Raw genomic sequence first — 24,268 nt, 5'->3', positions numbered from 1 at the left:
TATCGTATCGCAAAGCTATATTTCGGATCGGAAACGTTACGTCGCGCGTCGTCTAGGTGGCGACGGCACGCCGTATCGTCGGAGCCGCCATCCGCAGAGATGACTATGTTCGCTCTCATTCATTAGAGGGGTGCGGGGAGGGTGCAAGACGTCGCGCGCCGCCCGACGATATCGATTTTGTCCCATCCCCCGCCCGCGCCACCCCTACGCCGCGGCTCTCAGCATCCGACCTCGAGTGCTCTCCTCTCGCGCCTACGGACACCTCCGACAGAAACTACGCCTTAACGACATGACGCCACAGCTCAAAATTCCAACCCGTGACCCGCGCGCCGCTTCGTCCCGCCGATCCCTAATGGACCCTCCGGCCGAAAGTCACTCGGTCGAGATTGCACTGCCGCGGCGTGATGCCCTCGTCCACGCCGGTGGAAAAAATAAGCTTTTTGTTACAATTAAAATGGTAAATCAAACCAATTTTAGTAATTGCGAGGTCAAACTTTGAAGTGGCAGCGCACGGTGAGGGCGGGCTTTTTGAACGCGTATGATTTTTAATGGGCGCTCTAGAGTTATTAACGTACGACGGTCGACCGGGGCCGAATGGCGAGGGCTCGATGAAGCGTGTCCTGTACATTCGCTGATTTACCTATTGCTTTCTACTCTCTCAGTACAGTGGATGTAAGGAACCCACCTACACCGCTTTATTTTCAGCATCGAAAGATGGATACAAAGTTATATTTACTCGCTTGCTCCTATGACTTGCAAACTTTTTAAAATTCCTACGTTGTCTTGATTTTACTCAAAATAATATATCATGAGGAAAATTTGCGACGATTTAAGTACAAGGTAGCTAATTGAGATTATTACTATCAAGTCTTAAAAGGCAGGTGGTGGCCATTATACACACGACATTTATTTAATACAAGCTGATGCCCGCGACATCGTACGTGTGAATATAGGTTTTTAAAAATCCCGTGGGAACTCTGATTTTCCGAGATAAAAGTAGCCTATGTCCTTCCTCGGGATGCAAGCTATCTCTGTACCAAATTTCATCAAAATCGGTTAATCCGTGCAAAGCTAGCAGACAGACAGACAGACAGACACACTTTCGCATTTATAATATTAGTATGGATTTTAAAAATTATAATCATAGTTTAATGACAATAATAATTTCAAAAAGGTGTCTTGTCAATTGTTTTATATTATTGTACTTAAAGTATTGACGAGAGTCCATGTTTCAAGCATGGAAAATATAGTAAGAAAGGCTGATCTAATCCCCAGCAAAGACGGACAGTGAAAGTACGAGTATATAGGTAGCAGATCACTTCTAAGTCTACGGAGTCTATGTAGAGAAAAAATTGCATAGAAAATTTCTGATAAGGGCTCTTCAAAAGAGAATACTTAAATTCTAACGTGAATAGGTTTAAACCTGGTTTAAACAAACATTTCTAGTTTATAAAAGTGGAATAAAATGGTACTTAATTGTTAATCTTTTTTTTTGAGCGCGCATCGCTAGAAAACAACTGTTTTTACCGATTAAGACGAAATTGCATTGAAAAGTTTAAAGTTGGACATAAAATACTGCTCTAACTTCAAAATTTGATCAAAATGTATTTCACGCGGGCAAAGCCGTATAAAAATCTAGTTCCTAAATCTAATCTTGTGAATTTAAATGGTTCTCTTATCTAATTTTAAGTCCTAGAATTCGGTTTTCGTAATTTGTTATCAAAGTAATTTTAGGGCTAAAGATTTTATCTGGGCTTTTCATTTCTCGTACTTATTGGATATCGTTCCTTGTAGTTCCTCGACTAATGGCTTTCGTAACAATAACTGCTATTTGTGTAAACGGTTTAGTATTATACTCAGGGCCGATTCCAGTTGAAAAGGTATAGGTATTTATTGAATGCTTGCTTTATAGCGCGGGTTCGTCCGTGAATCCATCCATAAAATAGTACCTTTTCTTAAAAGGGCAAACGTAATGCAAGTATTTTATCGAAATAGCTTTTGTTGATGGTCGAAGTGGTAACCACAACGATCTACGAATGGAGTCAACTGACTATAAGATTTTTTTTGTAAGTGAAATCAATACACAATCGTCGTCGTCATCGTCTCAAGCGAACGATATCCACAGCTGAACATAGGAATTAAAGGGATTTCCATACTTGACGGTATTGTACTGCTTAATATATCCAACCGCACTCTACAACTCATTTGATGTCTGTCCTGTGAGATCTACTATCACTGACTTCTGGTTCTATCTATATTTATGTTCCATTCATTGCCATTTTAGATAACCAATGCCTGAAAATCCGGCAACGTATTGGCAGTTTCTCCGGTGCTGCAAAGATCATGGGCGACAGTAATCACTTAACATCAGATGACCCACCTGGTCGTTTGCTTACTATTTATATATAAAAAAAACCGGTCAAGTGCGAGTTGGACTCATACACGAAGGGTTCTGTATCATCGTACAAGATGAAGATGAAAAACTCTTTTATGTATAGGACACTGCAAGTTAATGGCAGACTGGACTGAATGGAATTGTGATTAGGTAAATTATTTTTTCGTGAACACATTTTAATTTGTGCTATAAGACCTACCTACCTGCCAAATTTCATGATTCTAGGTCTACGAGGAGTACCCTATAGGTTTTCTTGACAGCAACCGAAAGACAAACACAGACAACAAAGTGATTGTGTGATTTCTTTTTAAGGTACCGAACCTTAAAAACATGAAATCACAGACATCTAACAGCAAGTTGTGTTGCTTATCTTTATCAGCCTACTTCTTTGGCAAACGACCTCGCGTTTTATCAAAAAGAAAAAGTTAAAATCCATCGGTAGTTTGTAGGTATCCAAGATCGCGGTCTATGACTTGTTCTGTCATAATATCATAACATAGCTCGCATTGCGGTAGGTCGCACGAATTAATGGATTATGCATTGTTTTTATTACATATCGATGTAGATACCACAGTGCGCGGTACACGCCGGGAATGCATTATGCATAATCGTCGGCTTAATACATACCTACATAGCGCGGACTGCCGATAATTTAGTCGGTCATGCCAAAAACGGCGAAATACAACTCGGAACAAAAGTGGTGATAGTTTAGTGGTTAAGACGTCGGCTTCTATTCGGGGCATCTGGGATTCGATAACTTTTCGGAGTTACTGAAATCTGCATGCCTGAGAGTTGTCCCTAATGTTCTGAAAGGTGTATGAACTCTGCCTATTTTAAATCAAATCTTTGAAAAGAGCAACCGCCGAGTTTCTTGCTGGTTATTCTTGGTAGGGAGGGCATTCCGAACCAGTGGTAGATAGACACATTTGACGATTTACAAATATGTACTTGCAATAGTTTATTTGAATAAAAATATTTTAATTTGTACGACGCTGACGACTTATGTTTCTAATTTGCAGGCTTTGTATTGTACACTAAACAGGCTATAAATACCCCATTATGCATTTACGCTCAGTATACCAACTGGATCGGATATCACATAGTATTATGCGTAGGTGCCTATATTTTTTCGACGCTTTGCGTCGAGGCAGGTGACCACGGGTACGAGAAAACAGGATTTTTAATCAGTTTAATTGAATGGTATCGATTCGTCTGCGATCCGAGTTTATAAAGTAATGATGGACCAGCGTAGATACCTAATTCATGTTCACGATTTTCGAAACTGTTAGCCCTATACTACCTTTCGCCCGCGACTTCACGCGAATGTTTTTCAAAAATGTCTTTAGACTTAGGACCCATTTTTTTCGGAATAAAAAGTGACCTTAATCACTCATCCAGGACAATCAGTTACCTGCCTAATATAGCGCCTCCAAAATTGGTTCAGATGTTTCAGTGATGTCATCATCATCATCATTATCGACCGATAGAAGTCCACTGCTGGATATGTCTCTTGAAGGGACTTTCCACACGCCATAGTCTTGCACCGTCTGAATCCAGCGTCTCCCTGCGACTTGTTTAATGGTGTAGGTCTACCTAGTAGGGGGGAACTTCCAATGCTACGCTTTCCGGTGAGATCGCCAATCTAGCACCTTAGGATCCCAACGTCTCCGGGATTTGTAGCACTATGTGTCCTGCCCATTGCCACGTCAGCGTCACTGTCGGTCACATGTCGGTTATTCTGGTTCCTCCAAGAAGTCCTCATTTCTTATTTGATCACGTATAGGTAGGTATATCGTAAGTCGTGGCTATCATCTACCTATAGTATTATGTAGGTATGGAGACTTGCCGAGGAATTTTCTATTTACAATTATTTAAAACATTATTGTAATGCAAACATAATGTATACAATTACACTTCAATGTTATGGTTGTTACGTGTATAATGTACTTGTAATAATGCGTTATTTCCCGTACAGGTGGTGATAAAGCACGTGCGGAACGCAAAGTTGAATTTTTATCAGATATTATTTAAAAGCTTGAAGTTATACCCACTTAATTGCAATTTATAACTCATATTTTCTTACTAGATGAAACCCTCTGCTAGATTTTTAAAAATCCCGTGGGAGCGCTTTGATTTTCCGAGATAAAAAGTAGCCTATGGCCGTCCCCGGGATGCTAGATATCTCTGTACTAAATTTCGTCAGAATTGGTTAAACAGATGGGCCGTGAAAAGCTAGTAAACAGACTGACAGACATACTTTCACAATTATAATATTAGTATAGATTTACAAATTTTTAATCGGTACCCCCGTTCTCTTGATCAATTAGTACTTTATATACAGTACAGTGCAGTGCGACAAATCCGATTAAGTTCAGTTCCGGGGCGAGTGTTCTGTAGGCGCGCGGAAGAGACGCTATTATTTCGCGAAAGGTCTCCCCTGCATTGTGCTCAAGATTCAATCGAAGAGCACCGCCGGCTGCCGGGGCATAGTGCGTTCCCATTGAAGCGGAGCGGCTGAGCGGACCCAAAATGTGGAGTACACTAATTAGATTTGAAATCCGCATCTCGTCTCCACTCTGCTTCAGTGAAAAGAGTTAATGAAGAAAAGAGTAAATAGAGAAAATCTCTTAAATAGTAATTCTAGCATGCAATGAGAAAAGCGAGGTTCTGTCATGATATTTTAAGTCTAACGACCTTTACATACTTCAAAACCTCTCAACCTCGCTTCGCTCAGCTTCAGTGTAAACACACATAGCTCCGCCTTTATCCCCTCTGCTCTACTTCAGTGGAAACGTACCCTTATTCTTCTCTTGGGATTTTGATTTAAATTTATCGTTTGTGCCTCAGACATTAGTCACGATGTTTGTCGCTTTCAGTGAGTACCCGCTTCCCGAAAGATAGTATTATTGGACTGATGGACGTTTAAATAATGCTCGTCTGATTTGATATATTGCTCTTATGTTACCGTCCTATTGATTGCGAGGCTTTGCTTTAGCCACCACAGAGATTTGTTTCTTTTGTTTGAGAACTTTACACAAATTGTTATAGGTATTTTTGTCAATAGATTTCTAATTCAGTTATGTAGGAGGCATGGGAAGAGTATCTACCCGATCTTTATTCCGCGCAGCAGAGTCCATGGTGCAGATAGCCCTAATGGTTGCCAACCTCAGATAGGAGACGGCACTACAAGAAGAAGAAAAGGAGATACATGAATACTAATTTACAATCGACGCATAAACATCACAATAACATAATATACATCTACAGACGATGCGTGCCATTAATGGATAGCAATTTGTAAATACTATACGCCTGGTTATTATGTAAATGCCCTTCAAAAGCGTCTGCCCTGACCTGCCTCAACGAGGGGAAAGCTTGGGGTAGGTTATGGGCATTGCATCCGACCATTCGCCCACTGCAAGGGTGGTTTTGCATAAGTATACCTCGGTTAATACTTACCGCCGTGAATGTGTCTGTCTACCTTAATCACTGGATTTATGAATGCTGCGGCATAATTATGACTCCCGTAGTGCATTCGCCATATACGTCTTGATACTTATGTAATTACATGTCCATACATTCAACCCTCGAAATGTGCGGTTAGCGCAGCACTTTTGTGCAGACACGCTTTATTTGTAGCGCCCTGCCGATTGAAAGTTGCGCTTTTCAAAAGCCGCTAAATTGTTTGAATTGGGGCGCACCTAATACCTAGCCGATGCATGGTTTTTAGTTTGCTATAAATTTTAAATCGCGTATCGTAAGAGCAGAAATAAACACGGGATCGATTATGGGTCTGACGTCCAGAGACGTGTCGCCGACTGTACCGCTCTGCGTTCTTTCGTAGATCAGAAATGGAATTCCGCCCCGAGCTAATCTAAGCTGTTGGTATCCGGCAGATGATTAAAAAAGCGTGCGTGCCCACTTGACGCACAGTGTTAGCTTTTTGCATGGGTGTGCGGTGCGGTGGCACTAATGAAACGGCGTGTGCGTCGCGGCCTACGTACGCGGGCCTTGCATTGGGTCGGGTCAGTGAACCCGCCCGCCCACTATCGGGGTAAATATGCCGAATGCACACAGATGCGCGCGCCGCCCTCCCCTCCCTTCACGCCGACGCCGCCGTCGCCGCTGCACTCTGCACGCATCCACCCCCAACCCCTCTTAAAACTCCTAATTGATTGCGCAAATTTTCTCGCAATAACTGTCTTTTTATGGTGTTAATGATGTAAACTTGCGCAGTTCCGCCGCTTTAATTGATGCTGCGACGTGATCCCGCAGCCTCCGCGCCTGTCCGTCGGCCGCGGACGCCCGCCGGCCAGACCCCGACGACGCGACGGGGCCATGAAAAATTAATTAGCGTGCACTCGTATTAGCTTTTTGGGGATTCCTGCGTCGAGACTCGTTGTTTCGAAACAAATTTCTGCCCGTGATGAGACGACGTCGTATAATAACGTGTAATCCGCTTTCAATGTGCTTCCATTTCGACTCTATGCATTACATAGGGCTGCAATTTCACTATGGATATTTTTCCATTCCAAAACGTATCTACCTAATGCATTTCGAATAAAATTTTCTTTGTAAAATTTAACACATAGAAAGAACCTGCTTGGACAGAACTTTTCTTCGCAATAAATAAACGCAATCGAGTATAATGAGTTAAGCAATTAGAGTAGGTATAGTTGCTGTCCTGTCGCGTTCTCTTGATACATATTGCTTCTCCATTTGAATAATGAGTAATCAATACATTAAACTGGATCCTGGGTCCGAGGATCGAGTCCGATGACACCATCGTTCCGTCATAATACACGGTCCGATGATGTCACGATGACGGAATGCGTTCAAATGACTACCCACTGCCCATGTTTTATGAAACGAGAACATGGTTTATGCCAAATGGCGAATCTACCCACAAGTTTGTACGTTTAAAGGTTTGGACATACATAATGCGCGGCGGAAGCGTGTCCAACGCCCCGCTACTAAGGATGCCTGTCCACAGAATCGAGCGGAGCGGAGAAGTGCTCAGTAGACTAATCAGATTACTGAGAGGTACTTTGGATATTTATAGGGTTGCGAACCTTAAAAGGAAAAAAGGAACCCTTATAGGATCACTTCGTTTTCTGTCTGTCCGTCTGTCTGTCTGTCGTGTCTGTCAAGAAAATCTATAGGGTACTTCCCGTAATCATGAAATTGGGTAGGTACATAGTTCTTTTAGCACAAGTAAAGGTATAAATTAGATCCGAAACCCAAGAGTTTTTGGTAACATCACAAAAAAATTAAAATGTGTTCATGAGCAAATAATTAATTAGTATTTTCATTTTTCAAAGTAAGATAACTATACTAAGTGAGGTATCATGTGAAAGGGTACCTGTAAGTGTACATCCTAAAACCAATTTTTATTTTTTTTATGCATAATAGTTTTTGATTTATCGTGCAAAATGTCGAAAATATATAGCTACGACTGTAGCATGGAATCCTCGGTATGCGAGTCTGACTCGCAGTAGGCCGATTTTTTTGCGTCATTTCTGTGGTAGGTATCCCATTGGTCAACTCCGCTTCAATGACAAGTTGCAATACAAGAAAGTTTTAGTGTGTCTGTCTGTCTTTCTGTCTGTTACCTTTTGAAACCCTAACGGCTGACGCATCAATCTTGACACAATTTAGCAGAGATAAGTATGGCTTGCATCTTGGAATATACTGCACTAGCTGATGCCCACGACTTCGTTCGCTTGGGTTTAGGTTTTTTTAAAATCCCGTGGGAACTCGTTGATTTTCCGGGCTATAAAGTAGCCTATGTCACTCTCCAGGTCTTTATCTATACCCATCCAAAAAATCACGTCAATCCGTTGCACCGTTGCGACGTGATTGAAGGACAAACTTAAATCCACGTGGACGAAGTCGGGCATCAGCTACAAAAAAATAATTTGCAAAAAATTCCACTCTGGCTATTATGGATAAGCCGGCGGTGAAATTTTATGTGTAATAAATAATAATGTTTATGTATAGAACATAGATACAACATGGGAATGGTCAATAAATCCCATAGTGCGGCAGTCAACAGTGCGGTTGCTTGCCAAGTAACAGGCACTGTACCATTGCATCACCGCGAAAAGCTCACGTCTTACGTGCGAGCGGGATCACTCCTTCAAAGATGTACTGCAGCTACTGGATGAGTCAGTCTGATTAATAAATATGTGCTATATTTATCATGGTCGCTAACTATGGGCCTCATAAGAAAGCTCACTCAGCTATGCTTGGAGTTTCTCGACGTGATCAAATCAGAAATGAGGAGATCCGTAGAGTAACCGACATAGCTCAACGGGTTGCGAAGCTGAAGTGGCAATGGGCAGGGCACATAGTTCGTACAACCGATAGACGTTGGGGTCCCAAGGTGCTGGAATGGCGACCTCGCACCGGAAGACGCAGCGTTGTAAGACCCCCCACTATGTGGACATCAGACGAGTCGCAGGGAGCCGCTGGATCCAGACGGCGCAAGACCGTGGCGTGTGGAAGCCCCTACAAGAGAGCTATGTCCAGCAGTGGACGTCTATTGGTTCATGATGATGATGATGATGATATTTATCATAGTTAAGATTTGGTAGCCTAGTGGCTAAGATGTCCGCCTCCTATTCGGAAGGTCTGGGGTTCGATCCCGGGCACGCACCTCTGTAAGCTACATTGCCTTTGCTCAGTATTTAATTTTTGAAAAAAAGATGATTGTTTTGGAATAGTCAAATTATGTGCCTTGAAGGTATACGTATTTAAGTTCTACGAGGCGGGCGTTTCAAAACCTGAAAAGTTGAGTAAAAACGTGTCGTACGAGTTAATTGGATGTCGACCACATAAGGATGACACGCGGTTTCTCTCTTTTCTGTGTTAGAACAGTGAAGGAGGAACAGGACAGTTCCTAAGCACACAGTATATCCGATAGAAGAGCGATAGGCAGGCAACGCTGTAAACTGAGCAATTTCGCTCGTGTTAGTGATTTTTAAGTTAAAAGCAAATAAAGTGTCACATCCAGTGCGATTCTACACGCGGTATTCTTCCGTTGTTGGTTATTCAATTACGGGAGGCGCCCAATGAAACGAACACTATTGCACAACCAAATTATTTTCGCCGGCTCACTTCCGACCGCGGCGTTTAGCGAGATAAGGCCAATCTGCTAATTTGATCCCAATATACACTTGTTTGGGTGCGAATTGCGTTCTTTACTACGGTTTACACTTTACACCTTTTCCTTTTTAACAGGCAAATGTTTTTCTTATTTACCATGTGCCCTATTCTTTAGTCACTTCTTTAAACAGCTTCGCTTTAGCTAACGCAGCGACGATGAAACGTAACACATTTGACTGTAAGTCAAGAGTCAAATATTGTTTGTACCTTTCAATCAATCAATCAGCCTGTTTGCGCCCACTGCTGGACATAGGCCTTCCCAAGAGCACGCAAACACAAACGATCCACCGCCTTCCTCATCTACTCCTGGATTAACACATAGGCTATCCCGGAACATCAGTTCCCACAGAATTTTCAAAAACCTAAATCCAAGCGGACAAAGTCGGGCATCAACTAGTTGTTGATAAATTGTTATACTCACTATCAATATTTTCTGTATACTGCTTGCCGCCAGGTACAACAGCATTCTTGACCACGATTTATTTAGCCTCCTCCGAGTGTACCTACTATCTTAGCCGGTGTATGGCGGCTTTACGAATCTACGCGTTAAATGCTGATTTGATATCGTTGTCTCCTGGACTTCAGCTTTGTGGTGCGTTGTACCGACCGCATTCAAAAGATTGATCGACAATAAATCACCTTGCGCAACTAATAAATGGAAATAATGTATTGGCATACGATTACGCTGTTTAATGTGAATTATGATAAGTTGCTCATATATTAGGACACGAGTCAAGGTGGCCGGTGTTCGGAGCCAGTTTTGAGATATTGTGCGTCATGCCCAGATCATAAATATCGATTTGAAATTAGTCATATTCTTGGAAATTGTTAACAACCACTGTACCTACTGATCTGGTGAAGGAAAACATCGTACGAAAACCTGCATGCCAGCGAGTTCTCCATAATGTTTTCAAAAGTGTGTGAAGTCTGCCAATCTGCACTTGGCCAGCGTGGTGAACTATGGGCAAATCCTTCTCATAGTGAGAGGAGATCCGTGCTCTGTAGTGAGCCGACTATGGGTTGATCATGATGACCGCACTGATCTGAATTCGTTTCAACATTGTGTTGTAAATCCTAGTCCTTTGGATATTGGGTAGGTATACTTTTCAAGTTTTTTAATAACTGAACGGGTTATTGAAGTGATGAGCCTAATATAAATCTATGTATGGTTCATAAAAATAGCCCCAAGAAGTAAGATTGATTTCTAATCTCTTTAGCGTTGTAGATGCTTAGTAACAAGGTTTACCTGAAATTACAAACATCGAGGAGCGTACGGGCGTCGGGTTCAATAGCGAATGCTTATAATAAATTCACGAAGTTTACGTAGCGCACGCTTATCTACGCCGAGACGTAGTTAGCAGATTTGAATTGAACTCGGTCCGCGAGTCGCGACGACAATTGGAAGCCGCCGCTGCCTACTCCACGGCCGCGCTGCGAGATGCGCTCTTCGCGTTCCCATCTCCGGCTTCATTAGACAGTTACCCGTCCACCGAACTGTGGATCATGTCCCGCTATCAGGTGCGCTGCAAACAAAACGCTGAATAGAGGCCGGGTTAAACATGCACGACGGGTGTACGGGTATAATTAAAGTTTAGGAGACGCTCACGTCGCCCGTTAACCTCGTTATCGGGCGCTGGAAGTGGGTGAGACGCGGCGGGGAGGGAGGCAGCCTCGGGGTTGGGGGGAAACGGGGAAAATCAATGACAGCCGCCGCGCGCCGTCTCCCCGGCCCGACGCTCATCTCGCCACGTGCCGCGGTCACTGGCCTGCTCGCCATCGCCACCGCCGCCATGTCGCAGCTCGCAACCTCTCCCGCAGCCACCGGGCTGATTGATGATGGCCAGCCAACCCTGACCGCGCTCCCCGGCAACAGCACTGACCTTAGATACCGACCCGATCACGCGGACGTTCGATCAAACATTGTCAAGGAGATACGCTTTCAAATGACGATTTATTCCGCCCACCTACCTATCTTTAGCACACCGTTCACCGAACTATACTAGGGCGGCATACGTATAGTTGTATTGTAGCGATGGCTCGGTTGTCAGGGCGCTCGGTCGCCTGTAAAATATACTCCGTTTTAGGTATGTAGGTCGCAGCCAGAAATTTGGGTTATCGTTTGGCCACGTCGATATGCGACACTTCCGCCACGCTGCGAATGGTATGCAGTCTCCAATAATATTATTGGTCGCTATGCAACTTACGTAACAGTGGCGACTGCCAGAGTGCCAGATACTGTGGGTTTCAATGACGTGACATATCTCGGATGCATCGGTCATCTCGAGTTGTCGTTCCTTTAGTTATGCCTATGAAGTTCCTTGCTAAACAACTTATATAATATATACAATAAAGTTGGACAGTTATTCTCCTAACTTATTACAGATAGAGCGTATCTCTTATAATTAATCTTATGTCAATGAGATATATCTAAAAGTAAAAGAAATAGCTAATTCTAAACTAAGTAAATAGCGAAGTAAATAATATTATGTCGAAAAAACACCATATTTCCTCAACATGACCTTACCCTTAACCTTCATAATTTTCTTTTAAGACTACGTCTACTCCTAGTCTATATGCATATTTTTACTGTATAATATTATGTTTAGGAACTTGTTAAAGGTAGGTATCTATATAATATATTGCTTCCACCCCCATGAAACAAGTACTATATTCTACTCACTCCATATAATTTTTAATAAGAGATAAAAATAATAGAAAGGAAAGATTTAATTTTATTCTTTTACAAGTCTCACTCCTAAGGTGGTAAATTAAAAAGTTATGAAGTAATACTGACTCAATGTAACATTGTCGTTTGCTATATTCGAACACTCAACTTTCTGCTTTAGACATTTGTTAACAACTGAGCCGCCGCGTCACGCAGCACGAAGCGAACACAATGAGTCATAATATCTCTTCGGCTAGACGCGACGCCGACGGTGCCGCATTAAAAAAACCCAGGATCAACGAACTGCCTAGTTCCGAATCCCATGCGTTGCGCTGTACGAATCTACCAATACAAACAAATTGAAGTGTCTGTCTGTGATTTCTCGTAACTGATTTTATTCATATAAGCTTATTTACATGTTATCTATACATACCTACTCGTATTATAAAAGGATAAACTTACTGACTGTTTCAGTGCGTGACAAGTCGAGATGGCAATCGGGAAGGGAACGCCCCGCACACCTGCACAGCCCCCGCGCTAACCCGGTGCGGGAGAGCGCGGGTGACGTGCGGATGTGCGGGGCGTCCCCCCGCCTCATACCCCGATTGCCATCTTGGCCTGTCGCGGACTATAGGTATACAGCTCATACCTCTGGATCTAGAAACTAGTAACGTAGGCTCTCTTAAACAAACGTGGTCTATGTTATAGAAAAGAAAAACCTAGACTGATACGGTTTTAGAAATCTGGATGAAGCCGGGCGGGTCAGCCAGTCAAAACTCAAAAATAAGCACCCATTTTTAAATGTTTGTCTGTCTCTCTGTTTGTACAAGCTTAAGCGGGAATGTTGACAAAACTTTAGCAGGCATATAGAGTACTGCAAGGAATAATTAAGACTATTTTATTGCACGAAAACAAAGGGCTCGTAGGAAATTTAAAGAAACCTAAATCCATGCCAAGGAAGTCGCGAGAAACAAGTAGTGTTTTTATATAAGCGTATCGTCGATCAATGTCAACCGCATATTTGGGTCAACGTCCGGCCAAATTCCCGCGCTCCCCTATCCTCTTCATTTCCTATAATGCATGCGGATACTTTTTACTGAGGATTCTACGCAGGCCTTCCAATGCTAATTTATTATCCAATTTTATACATAGGTACTCGTATTATACTTGAACGATCAATGGATTTGACGATTATAGTTATGACTAAGGCTAAGGATAGATGATGACAAAAATCCTCTACCTGTCGTCGTCCACTTTGATATCGTCCCCTGACTGATTGCCAATCAAAAGTAGTAAAATTATATAAGCAATTGGGTATTTGACTCCAATTTTTTTATTACTTTATTATATACTAGGATGAAAATAATGACGTAAACTGAAAAACTAATTAAATCGATCAAATAACAAAAAAGTTATACGCTTTTAAATATTTCTGATTAGACAGAGATAGCGATATAGCATTTTGACTTCACACCGACCCCAAAAAATATTATTATGGAACTATATTAACTCTTGTATACATAATATAATCGGTAATAAATTAAATTATTTTTCAATTTTTAGTGTTTGTGTAACGAAGTCGGTTTTTATTTTTTTTGTAAAAAATTTTTATTTCACCATTTTTAGTGGCCCCATGGAATTATGCTATGACTGGTTAAAAATCTACTGTTTACTAAGCTATTACACTGATCGCGAGCAATTTACTCTTATCCGTTGAGGAGTTCCAGTATCTATCTTCGAAGATGTTCATCAGATCTTCACCAAATTGAAATGGGACCAACTTTGAAGTATACCCTTTCAAACAAAAAAAGAATATTCAAAATCGGTCCAGGCGTTTTCGAGTAATCAGGGAACATACATAAAAAAAAAAAGATTCCGACGAATTGAGAACCTCCTCCTTTTTTTGAAGTCGGTTAAAAAGCAGGAAAATACCCAATTGAATAAAGTGAAGTAATTACTCGTAATTATATTACATTGTAGGGCTTATAAATTTCTTAAAAATCCATACTAATATTATAAATGCGAAAGTGTGTCTGTCTGTCTGTTTGTCTTTCACGGCCCAACCGTTCAACCGATTTTGACGAAATTTAGTACAGAGTTAGCTTATATCCCGGGGAAGGACATAGGCCGGAACTTTTATCCCGGAAAATTGAAGAGTTCCCACGGGATTTCAAAAAACCTAAATCCACCGGGACGAAGTCGCGGGCTCCTACTAGTAATTTATAAAAAGAACACTATAATAATCAATAATAGAGAGAGAGTCAGCGCTTGCCAGACCTTCGTTATTTTATAACAGCTGCGTATTATTACCAAAACTGGGAGGAACGTTTGTTTGGATGTTTATTTGGATCATGGTGGCTTTGGGTGATAGCCGGTAATAAAGATGTAAAAAATCTTAAGTCAAAGTATAAAGTAATTTTTTTATGTTTTCATCTAAATAGTATTAGAAAAACACGTCATGCATTGCCAGATTCTTAGTGTCGTGGCAACCCCCTGCCAGACACCCTTAAACTTTTAAACTTTAAGGGTGTCTGGCAATGCATGACGTGATTTCTAATACTATTCCGAAGAAAATATAAAATAATTAGACTTCATACTTTGACGTAGGATTTTTTACACCTTTATTACATGCTATCTCCGAAAGCCACCATGATCCAAACAAACGTTCCTCCCAGTGTTAAGGGCAATACGCAGAGAAACTTTCAGCTTTATAAAATAACGAAGGTCTGGCAAGCGCTGGCTCTTAGTCCATTATCATATTATAACAAATACTTTCACGCACAAAAGCCTCAAACAACTATATTTCAGAAAAAGTTTTAGTTAATTGAAATAAAACATCAATGTCCAATGATTAGACATGTCATGAAAATGTCATTCTTTATTAGATATTGTCTCAAGTAGTGGTGATAAATAATACGATGAGAATTAATTTAATTATTTGCATTGTTATCATACCCATAAATTATTTCTATGCCTTATTCTTGTAATTAACGAGAAGCTCATTATATATAAAACTGGGAAATAATAAGTCCGCCTACCGGAAAAACAAGGTACCTAGTACGTGTTGTAATAATTATGTTCTAACATCGATGGTTCTAAGTGGGTATGTATGTTACAAAACTAATAATAAAATGCCAGTTCCCATCAAGTGCTCGTTTGATTCACAACACTAGGTACCCCAAGTCTCTAAGTTCTAGCTTATTTAACATTTGGTTACTTGTGTATATTTTGGTACTTTTACTTCTTAACGGCTGACAGGGGTTATCCGGGTCTTGCATTCTTTAATTTCCAATTTAATGTATTACCATTCTAATTTTAAAAATGCGAAAGTGTATGTCTGTCTGTCTGTCTGCTAGCCTTTCACGGTCCATCCGTTCAACCGATTTTAATGAAATTTGGTACAGAGATAGCTTGCATCCCGGGGAAGGACATAAGCTACTTTTTATCCCGGGAAATCAAAGAGTTCCCACGGGATTTTTGAAAACCTAAATCCACGCGGACGAAGTCGCGGGTATCATCTAGTTCCTAATAAATCATTTAGTTCGCCTATGTTCGCAGACCAACCAAAGCAGATTTTATCTATTTAAACTAGCCTATGCTCGCGACTTCGTCCGACAAATTTCGAACCCCTATTTTAGCCCCTGTAATTTTACACCTAGGTTGAATTTTCAAAAATCCTTTCTTAGCGGATGTCTACGTTATAATAGCTATCTGCATGCCAAATTTCAGCCAGATCTGTCCAGTAGTTCGAGCTGTGCGTTGATAGATCTGTCAGTCAGTCAGTCGGCTTTTCATTTTACATGTTTAATTAGATTGCTATGCCAACCGTCTTCTCTCAAAGAAGTTAAGAAAGATGAGCAGCTTACGTGAAAAGTAAAAAACCTGTAAAAGTCAAACCAGAACCTCACAAGTAAACATATGACCGTTCTCGTAATATCAATCGTTATTTTGTGTCCACATTTCATGATATCGTTAAAAACGCTTGTTTATAACGTTCCATGACCAAACTTAATACGTAAAGCCTCCATCCTTCACGATTTTTCGTCTCAGACGTTTTTATTAACGTCTAATCCCTCGTCCACATATATTATGCATGATGTCAAAACAGAGCGTTCTAGGCTTGCCTAGGGATTAGCGTTGTATCGGCGGAGTGTGCTTGTGAAATATGTTGAAAAATGTATTTTCAATCTCATACGGGGGAGCTTCCCGGCTTAATATTTCCTGTCCTTATACGGTCCCGTTCGTTTGAAACTAACAAAGTTATAAAAGTTTTGCGTTTTGATATTATTTTGTTCATCCTGAACTGTGTAGCGTGTGTGCTATATAAATATTGCTCTTTAGCTCATATTTTGAAACTGGACCCTTGGATTTGCAGTTATCTAGATTGTCGCCGTCAGTAAACCTTTTTATCGAAATAAAAATAAGAGCAAGCGTATTAACGTAATCCCATTTCTGTTGTCCATAGGTATACTACGCGAAGAAAAAACGGAGAGCGCAACAGTACCTCGGCGACGATGGCTCACACAAAAAGGAACGGAAGCTCTACAACGATGGGTACGACGACGACAATCACGACTACATCATCAAACAAGGCGAAAAGTTCCTCGACCGGTACGAGATCTCGTCGCCGATCGGCAAGGGCTCGTTTGGGCAGGTGAGACAGTTTATTCTTTCCACCAATCGATCAGGCTGTTTGCGTCCAGTGCTGTACATAAGTTTTCCCGAGAGAGCCACACGAAGTCCTCCCTCTTCTTTATCCATCCATATCCCGCTTCTTTTTCTTTTTTATTCTTTGGCTCATTTAATTTCTCTTTACTAAGATCAATTATTATTCTCATCTATGTTTATTATGTATTCTATTCTTTTTCGTCGTTCATTACTTTCTTTCTTCTATTGTATAGTAAGGTTGACGGTGCTATTTTAGTCCCGTCGTGATCTCGACTCACGCGACTTGGTCGAAATATCGATAATTCAAAATCATCATATTAATTGTGATATGCACCGTTATTTACATTATAATATTTTAACTGTCTAATCTTTAACTTTCTATCTACGCGTACCTCCACAAGATGTATCACTCTATTTATAAATTGCTCACGTGTCTTCACACACTTCGCTCAAATAAGATTGTCAGTTTCCAAAAACTTCTTACTTTGTAAATGGAACCTATATAACCTGCCAAGGAACACCTTTGGGACCACGCTTATAAAACTTTTACAACATTGATGAGGTAGAGATAAATTTATTTTGGCAACAGTGATTGCCGTTAGGTTAAGCTTTTGTAATCTTTTGTTATATTAGTGTTATTAAGTTTGTCATTTATTCAGTCGCATTCAGTTATCAAAAAGTAACTGTTTCCGTTTTTTCTCAATGTTTAATTTATTAGTTAGATACAAGTATCCAACATACTTGTACATAACATTTAATTTGATACATGTAATCCCTTTTTTTCTAACAAATGGTAAATTTGATTGATTTCAGGTTGTGAAAGCGTACGACCACGAGGAGCAGTGTCAAGTAGCGATAAAAATTATTAAAAATAAGAAACCTTTCCTAAATCAGGCACAAATAGAAGTCAAGTTACTAGAAATGATGAACAGAGCAGATGCCGAAAATAAGTATTATATAGGTAAGTTGGTCCATATTTAAGGAAATTGTTAGTTGGTGTCACTTATATGTAGGTCTCTGGATGACAGTTGGTAAAGATGTAACTGCGCTTGGGTATATATAATTATAAAAACCTAAAGTTCCGTACTACAGACGTATTTTTCTTGACATTTTAAACGATAAATCAAAAATTTATATGCGTAAAAATAAATAAAAATTTGTTTTAAAATATCCCACTTAGTATAGTAATGTTATTTTGAAAGTTGAAAATACTAATTATTTGTTCATGATTCATCATTCTAGATCAACGGGAAGTACCCTATAGGTTTTCTTGACAGACACGATACACAGACAGACGGACAGATAGATAGACAACAAAGTGATCCACTAAGGGTTCCTTTTTCCTTTTGAGGTACGGAACCCTAAAAATAGCTTCCGAAAGCGGACAAATCTCCAGTTGCCGATGCTGAAAGTATCGTGTGTTTTGGCCCTCAATTTATTTACACAGTTTACACAATTATTACACAATAAAATGGAATTATAATATATAACAATGGAGAAGGTATCGGTTGGGACACCGTTGAGCTCCCAATTTAATTTGTTTTAGTGGAATTTTACAAAAACCTTGAAATTAGATATTAGAAATTACTTAGAATTCTCTAATTTAGAAATGCGAAACTGGTATTTCTTCACTGAATTGTTTTTGTTTAAATTATATTCTGAGAATGACTTAAACTGTCTTTGATTTTACGATTAAAATATTATTGAATTTTCATATGCATAATGAATTTTTTAGCTTTTATAAACGGAAAGTTATGTAAAATGTCGCCAAATTATTGAAACTTGGTTAGTTTTTTTTAATATAAAAATGGCGAGCAAACGAGCAGGCGGGTCAACTGATGTTTAGTGACACACTTTCGCATTTATAATATTAGTATGAATAGTATTTTTTTCTAAGCGAAATAAGTGGCTAAACACTGTTTTTGCAAAGTAACTATCAACTTACTTATAATACAATTTTAATCTAGAAATACGCAAACCATGAACTGACGATGAAACATCAAATAACTTTATGGAATCGATAAACGGCGCAAATTGGTCAGTTAAGTTTAAACGGAGTTTATCTTGCATTGCGTTGTTCAAAGACGCACTGTCTCAAGTTATCGGACCAATAGCGCTATTGAATAGATAAACTGTCGTTAAAAGTACCTCAGAAACCGGGTATTAGTGCTTCAAAATTCAAATAATATTTGATGAATGTACAAGATTATGTACCTTTTTTTTTAAATTTACATGCCAACCATTTTGAATTTTTTATTATTTGTTGTAATAGCGACAATAGAAACACACACTCTGTACTTAACAACTCTCTACCTATTAAGTTCATGAGATACAGCCCGCTGATAGACAGCCAGACTGATGGACGGACAATAATAGGGCCCCGTTACCGTACCTACCTTTCGGGTACGGAACCCTACAAAAGGTCTGATGTTGTAGCAGGAAGGTGGTGAATTAGCAGCTGCCACAGACCCATCATAAATTTCATAAGAATTTGACTGTCCACATGTGTAAAGTAACCCTTGGTCAATTTGTTTGCAGTAAAACTGAAACGTCACTTTATGTGGCGGAACCACCTGTGCCTAGTGTTCGAACTGCTGTCGTACAACCTGTACGACCTGCTACGAAACACCAACTTCCGTGGAGTCTCACTCAACCTCACGCGGAAGTTCGCGCAGCAGCTCTGCACCGCGTTACTGTTCCTTAGTCAACCTGGTGAGTTTACTTTCATTTTTTACTTGTAGTAAAGCATTCTAATCCGCACTTGGCCAGCGTGGTGGACTATGGCCTCACCCTCCTCTTTCTAAGAGGACACCCGTGATCACTAATAAGCCGGCGATGGGATGATTCGATGATGATGATGATGGAAGTATTACGCCGCCATTAGCGGTGATACCTAGTGGTTAAGACATCGGGCTCCTATTAGGGGCCTCTGGGTTCGATATTTCTAGCTTATGTGCGTTTTAATCAATTATTAAATATCACTTACTTTAATGGGGAAGGCAAAGATCGCGAAGAAACCTGTTAGCCTGAGAGTTCTCCACAGTCAGAAACCTCACAGAATCAAAGGGGTGTACTAACTACTAACTCGTAAGGCATCGACATGAGAATTCATAGATCCGGAGCCATACGAAGAGCTTCTAAACAGCTCTCTATACAGCGTCAGTAACGTATTCAAATGAAATTGTTTGTAGTTCTAGAAGATCGACTTTCAAAAATTATCTCATAGACGATAGTTTTTCGACTAAAATTTTGGATAGGAGCAGTCGTTACTTTGCGACATTCTATGGAGGTATAAAATGTAGACTCCACAATGCAAATTGCACTGTGGAGTCTACATCTGAAGATGCCGGAATTAAACGTGTGTTCTTGAAGATTTGTGTGGTGTTGTGTGTTGGTGGTGTGTATTGCTTGCTTCTCCTGCTTCTTTAGTAGTGGGAGGACGGGCGGTGCATACCGCATGCTGCACGTTGTACCATACCTATAGATTTATCTATTTTGGCGAATTATAGCAAATTAAACTTGTATCTATGTACTAAAATTTTGTTTACTCAGGGACATGTTTTTGGGCTACAAAAGACGCAATAGTTTTATTCCCATCAATCTACTTAGTCAATAAGTTGAGTTGTTTACTATGATAATGTGTTTACGTGAATGTTTTTGTTTGTTTCAGAACTAAATATAATTCACTGTGATCTTAAGCCTGAGAATATACTATTATGCAATCCCAAGAGGTCAGCCATCAAGATTGTGGACTTCGGCAGTTCGTGTCAACTAGGTCAAAGGGTATGTTGATAAATAATCTCCATAAAATGTATATCTGTTATCATAATATCAATATAACATTACACTAGCACTATGGCCGTATGATCGTTTGCACGAAATGGTTGGAATAGTTTGAGCTTAAACAAAACTAAATCTAAATCTATACTAATATTAAAAATGCGATCTGTCTGTCTGTCTGCTAGCTTTTCACGGCCCATCCGTTTAATCGAATTCGTCGAAATTTCTTACAGAGATAACTTGCATCCTGAGGTAGAAACTTAGAGTAGGTACTTTATATTTCGGAAAATCAAAAAGTCCCGACGGGATTTTAAAAACCAAAATCCACGCGGTTGAAGTAGCGGGCTCATGTAGTGTTCATATTATATAAGATGAAATCTTAGTAACGTAGCTACTAGCTCAAAATCTGACATACTCGTAACAATCTTCAGAATTGCATACTTATGGCAAAATGTATGTAACACTTTATATCTTGTTATCGGCTCGTATATTTCGCTATTCGCGCCATTTGTTGCCGCGACGCGTTCATTGGTTCGATAAAATCGAATTAAGGTAGGCGTCCACAGTTCCAATCCGCACACTTCGAACGGATCGCATAGAGCGGATCCGTTTGTAGGCATACATCCACTGTATCCGCAGTTATCGGAATGCTAACGCAACTGCCAGCTATCGGATCGCCGATGCCATTTTTCCGTAACGACTGTAAGGCAGACGGACGGACTGACAGCAGAGGCTTAGTAATAGGGTCCTTCGGGTACGGAACCCTAAAAAGAAAACATGGCGGTTGACGCGGCGAAAAGGGCGCGCGGGGTGCGTCCACTGATCGGTAATCCATCTGCACGCATCTGAAAAGCTGCCTCTTCGAGCATCTGCTTCGGCATTACTGATAGGCCGATGCAGTAGACGCAGTTCTATGAGTTTCTATGCAAAAAATACTAAAATCCGATGTGTATTCGATGCGGAACTGTGGACTCTTACCTTAAATCTCCACAAATACCTAGTTCGATGTGCGCGTGCGATTATTTTAGATCTCCATTCATAATATTGACTATTACGTAAGCATATCTTGATAACCTTCGTCTTAAAATAGTTATAGTAGGTAGAAACAAAGTTTATTTAGAATGAAATTATAATAATCTGTGATTAGGAAATTTTTTGTGCGCATATTTTATTATACTTGTTCAAATTGTTGATATTTTGTGGCACGCTACGAAATCCGTTTTGTCATATCAGAATAGTGATGTGACACATTATCGAAAAAAAATTCAAAACATAAATTCACATGAAATGAATGAAGTCACGGGCATCATCTATTTGGTACAGAGATTGCCGAAGACAGACATAGGCCGGAAAATCAAAGACTTCCCGCGAGATATTTAAAAAAACTTAAATCAATGCGGATATAAATCGCGGGTATCTACTAGTTACTTCTAAATCTTTTAAGATTTTTATATATCATGTAATCTGTAGACTCTTCAAAAGAACAGTGAATAAGCACCTTCCAGGCAGGCGGCGGCGGCGCGCTCTACCTGGCTGCATCATTTCCTACTGTTTGTTGTGATTGCAGCCAAGCGCAGGCCTATCTATATATATATATATATATATATATATATATATATATCTCGACTCTAGTATCATAAGGTCGGATGTGTACTTCCGACCAAACTCACTTTTTTACATAAAGGTAATGAGCATTTCGGGCTCTTTCTGCCAAGCTGACACCAGTATTTCTATCTCTTTTCGTTGCAAAGATAAATACATGCATAATGTCGTATCTGAACACATTCTAAAAATTTGGAGAACCATAATTATATTTTTTGACTTGCGTATGTATGCACCAAAGCAATGGAGAAAAATGATAGGTGTATTTTGAGTTCGACCATTATGCTACGAAATAAGTTTATTTGTAATAATAGCTGGTACTGCAGTTACGCACTTCTGCTTCTAAAATATGTAATAATTTTGTTAGGTAAAATCACAACAGATGTTATGCTTCGAATTTTTTGTATTAATATTTGGACTGTGAATCATTTAAGACTTTTTGCCTTGTAATATAAATAATTTTGCAATAAAATTCATGGAAGTAAGTTGAAATAAAGCTTTTTGTTTGTGACTACATTAAAGTTGATGTGATTAATAGGTAAGAGATCCATCCTATTTCACCAAAATTTTGGACTAAACTGCGGGAAAAAAGTAAAGAGCCAGAATAAAGCTGAAGACATTTTGAAAATGTAGACTGGAAAATCTTTTAGGACCACGAAAATCACACCATGGAAATCTAAAAATATATTATAATAATACCCCACTAAGCAAAAACCGTGCATTTATGGTGTTTTATATGAATCATAGTTCAAATCATCAGTTCAAAAATTTATTGCCCTAGTTTTTAGGTAGCCTTACAAAATTAGAGTACCTAATCAATTTTTTTCTTCTTTACCCGTCTTATAATCGACCGGTTTTGATAGTAATCGAGAGCAGAAATTATAAGGCACCTACAATATGTAACCTGATGATAGTGATTCTAACGAAACATTCCTAATTATAGGAAGCTTTAGATTATGTATTTTAAATATATATGTAGTATAAATTAATTTATTAATTAAACAACTAATAAAAGTGAAAGTAAAAAAAAAAAAAAAACTTAACTAAAACACGAAAGAAACAGTTTAAAAAAGTATCTGTTAAAAAGAACAGTCGAAACAGAAGCAATGGAATTTTCAAAAAGCAGAAAGTATTTTTTTATTACAAAAGTGGCAATGCCGGATTTGACTAACAGTAAATCCTTATACCTGCGTAGTTTCTGCACCTTAAAAACGATTCATGATGCTACCAGCAGTGTTGCTACTTTAATGTAGTCTGAAAACATCAGCTGCAGCGGAAGGAATAAAACAGTATCTTGTCTTATTTCATTAATCTACTAGAGAAGAAACAAAGTATTCTCGAAATTGTTGAAGAATTGACTTTGTGGTCTGATAATTGTGTCGGTCATAATCGGAGCATGATAATCGTTATGGCTTACTTATGATTATTATAAGGATTACCACACTAAAAGGTGATAAATCACAAGCTTTATGCTAAAATGCAACATGTACCTACGTGGAGTAAGATGTCATCCATGCATGCAAAAAAAGGGAACAGCTGAAAACAATGCAGATTACTAAACTAAGAGATTGGTCACAGTTTACAAGAACATGCGAAGGAAACAAAATATTTTGATAAGTTTGATTTGGCACTACAACATATTTTTAAAGACCACATCCCTTTACAAAGGTGATATATCATGACCGTTTGTTATATCAAAAAAAAAATAAGAACGGCGGGGATTTTCAGATTTCGGAATATATTACCTGGCTACAACTAACGCAATAATGCTGGGTGTTATTATTTTATAAAAACTACTTTAAAGAAGACTTTTTTGTATTTCATTAGTATGTTATAGGTACATATAAACTTAAAATTCTTCCTCGCTTTCGCCCAATATACGACATAATGAGAAACCATTATCCACTGTAAAATATAACCAACTTTTGCAGTAGGTACCTGCTACGTACCTAATCATTATAAGGAAAATCAGGCTATGTTAGCATGTTTTA

The 24,268-nt window shown here is 39.5% G+C and overlaps 1 protein-coding gene across 8 annotated transcripts in view; it reads left to right on the top strand.

Annotated features, from left to right (window-relative positions):
- Positions 1-24,268, top strand: part of LOC117989666 (serine/threonine-protein kinase minibrain-like) — a 229,402-nt gene that overhangs the window by 192,190 nt on the left and 12,944 nt on the right. For all 8 annotated transcript variants that reach the window (XR_011237702.1, XM_034977056.2, XM_069504009.1 and 5 more), the window contains 4 exons: positions 16,693-16,881; positions 17,709-17,856; positions 19,434-19,607; positions 20,566-20,678. Coding sequence is in view for 7 of the 8 variants with exons in the window: in XM_034977056.2 (XP_034832947.1) it covers positions 16,693-16,881; positions 17,709-17,856; positions 19,434-19,607; positions 20,566-20,678 (624 nt within the window). In the remaining variant the exon portion in view is untranslated. The remainder of the gene's footprint in view (positions 1-16,692; positions 16,882-17,708; positions 17,857-19,433; positions 19,608-20,565; positions 20,679-24,268) is intronic.

The sequence above is a fragment of the Maniola hyperantus genome, chromosome 16, assembly GCF_902806685.2.
Source record: "Maniola hyperantus chromosome 16, iAphHyp1.2, whole genome shotgun sequence".
Classification (NCBI taxonomy): Eukaryota; Metazoa; Arthropoda; class Insecta; order Lepidoptera; family Nymphalidae; genus Maniola; species Maniola hyperantus.
The sequence above is the reverse complement of the archived record's forward strand: the minus strand, read 5'-3'. Positions and strand labels throughout refer to the sequence as shown.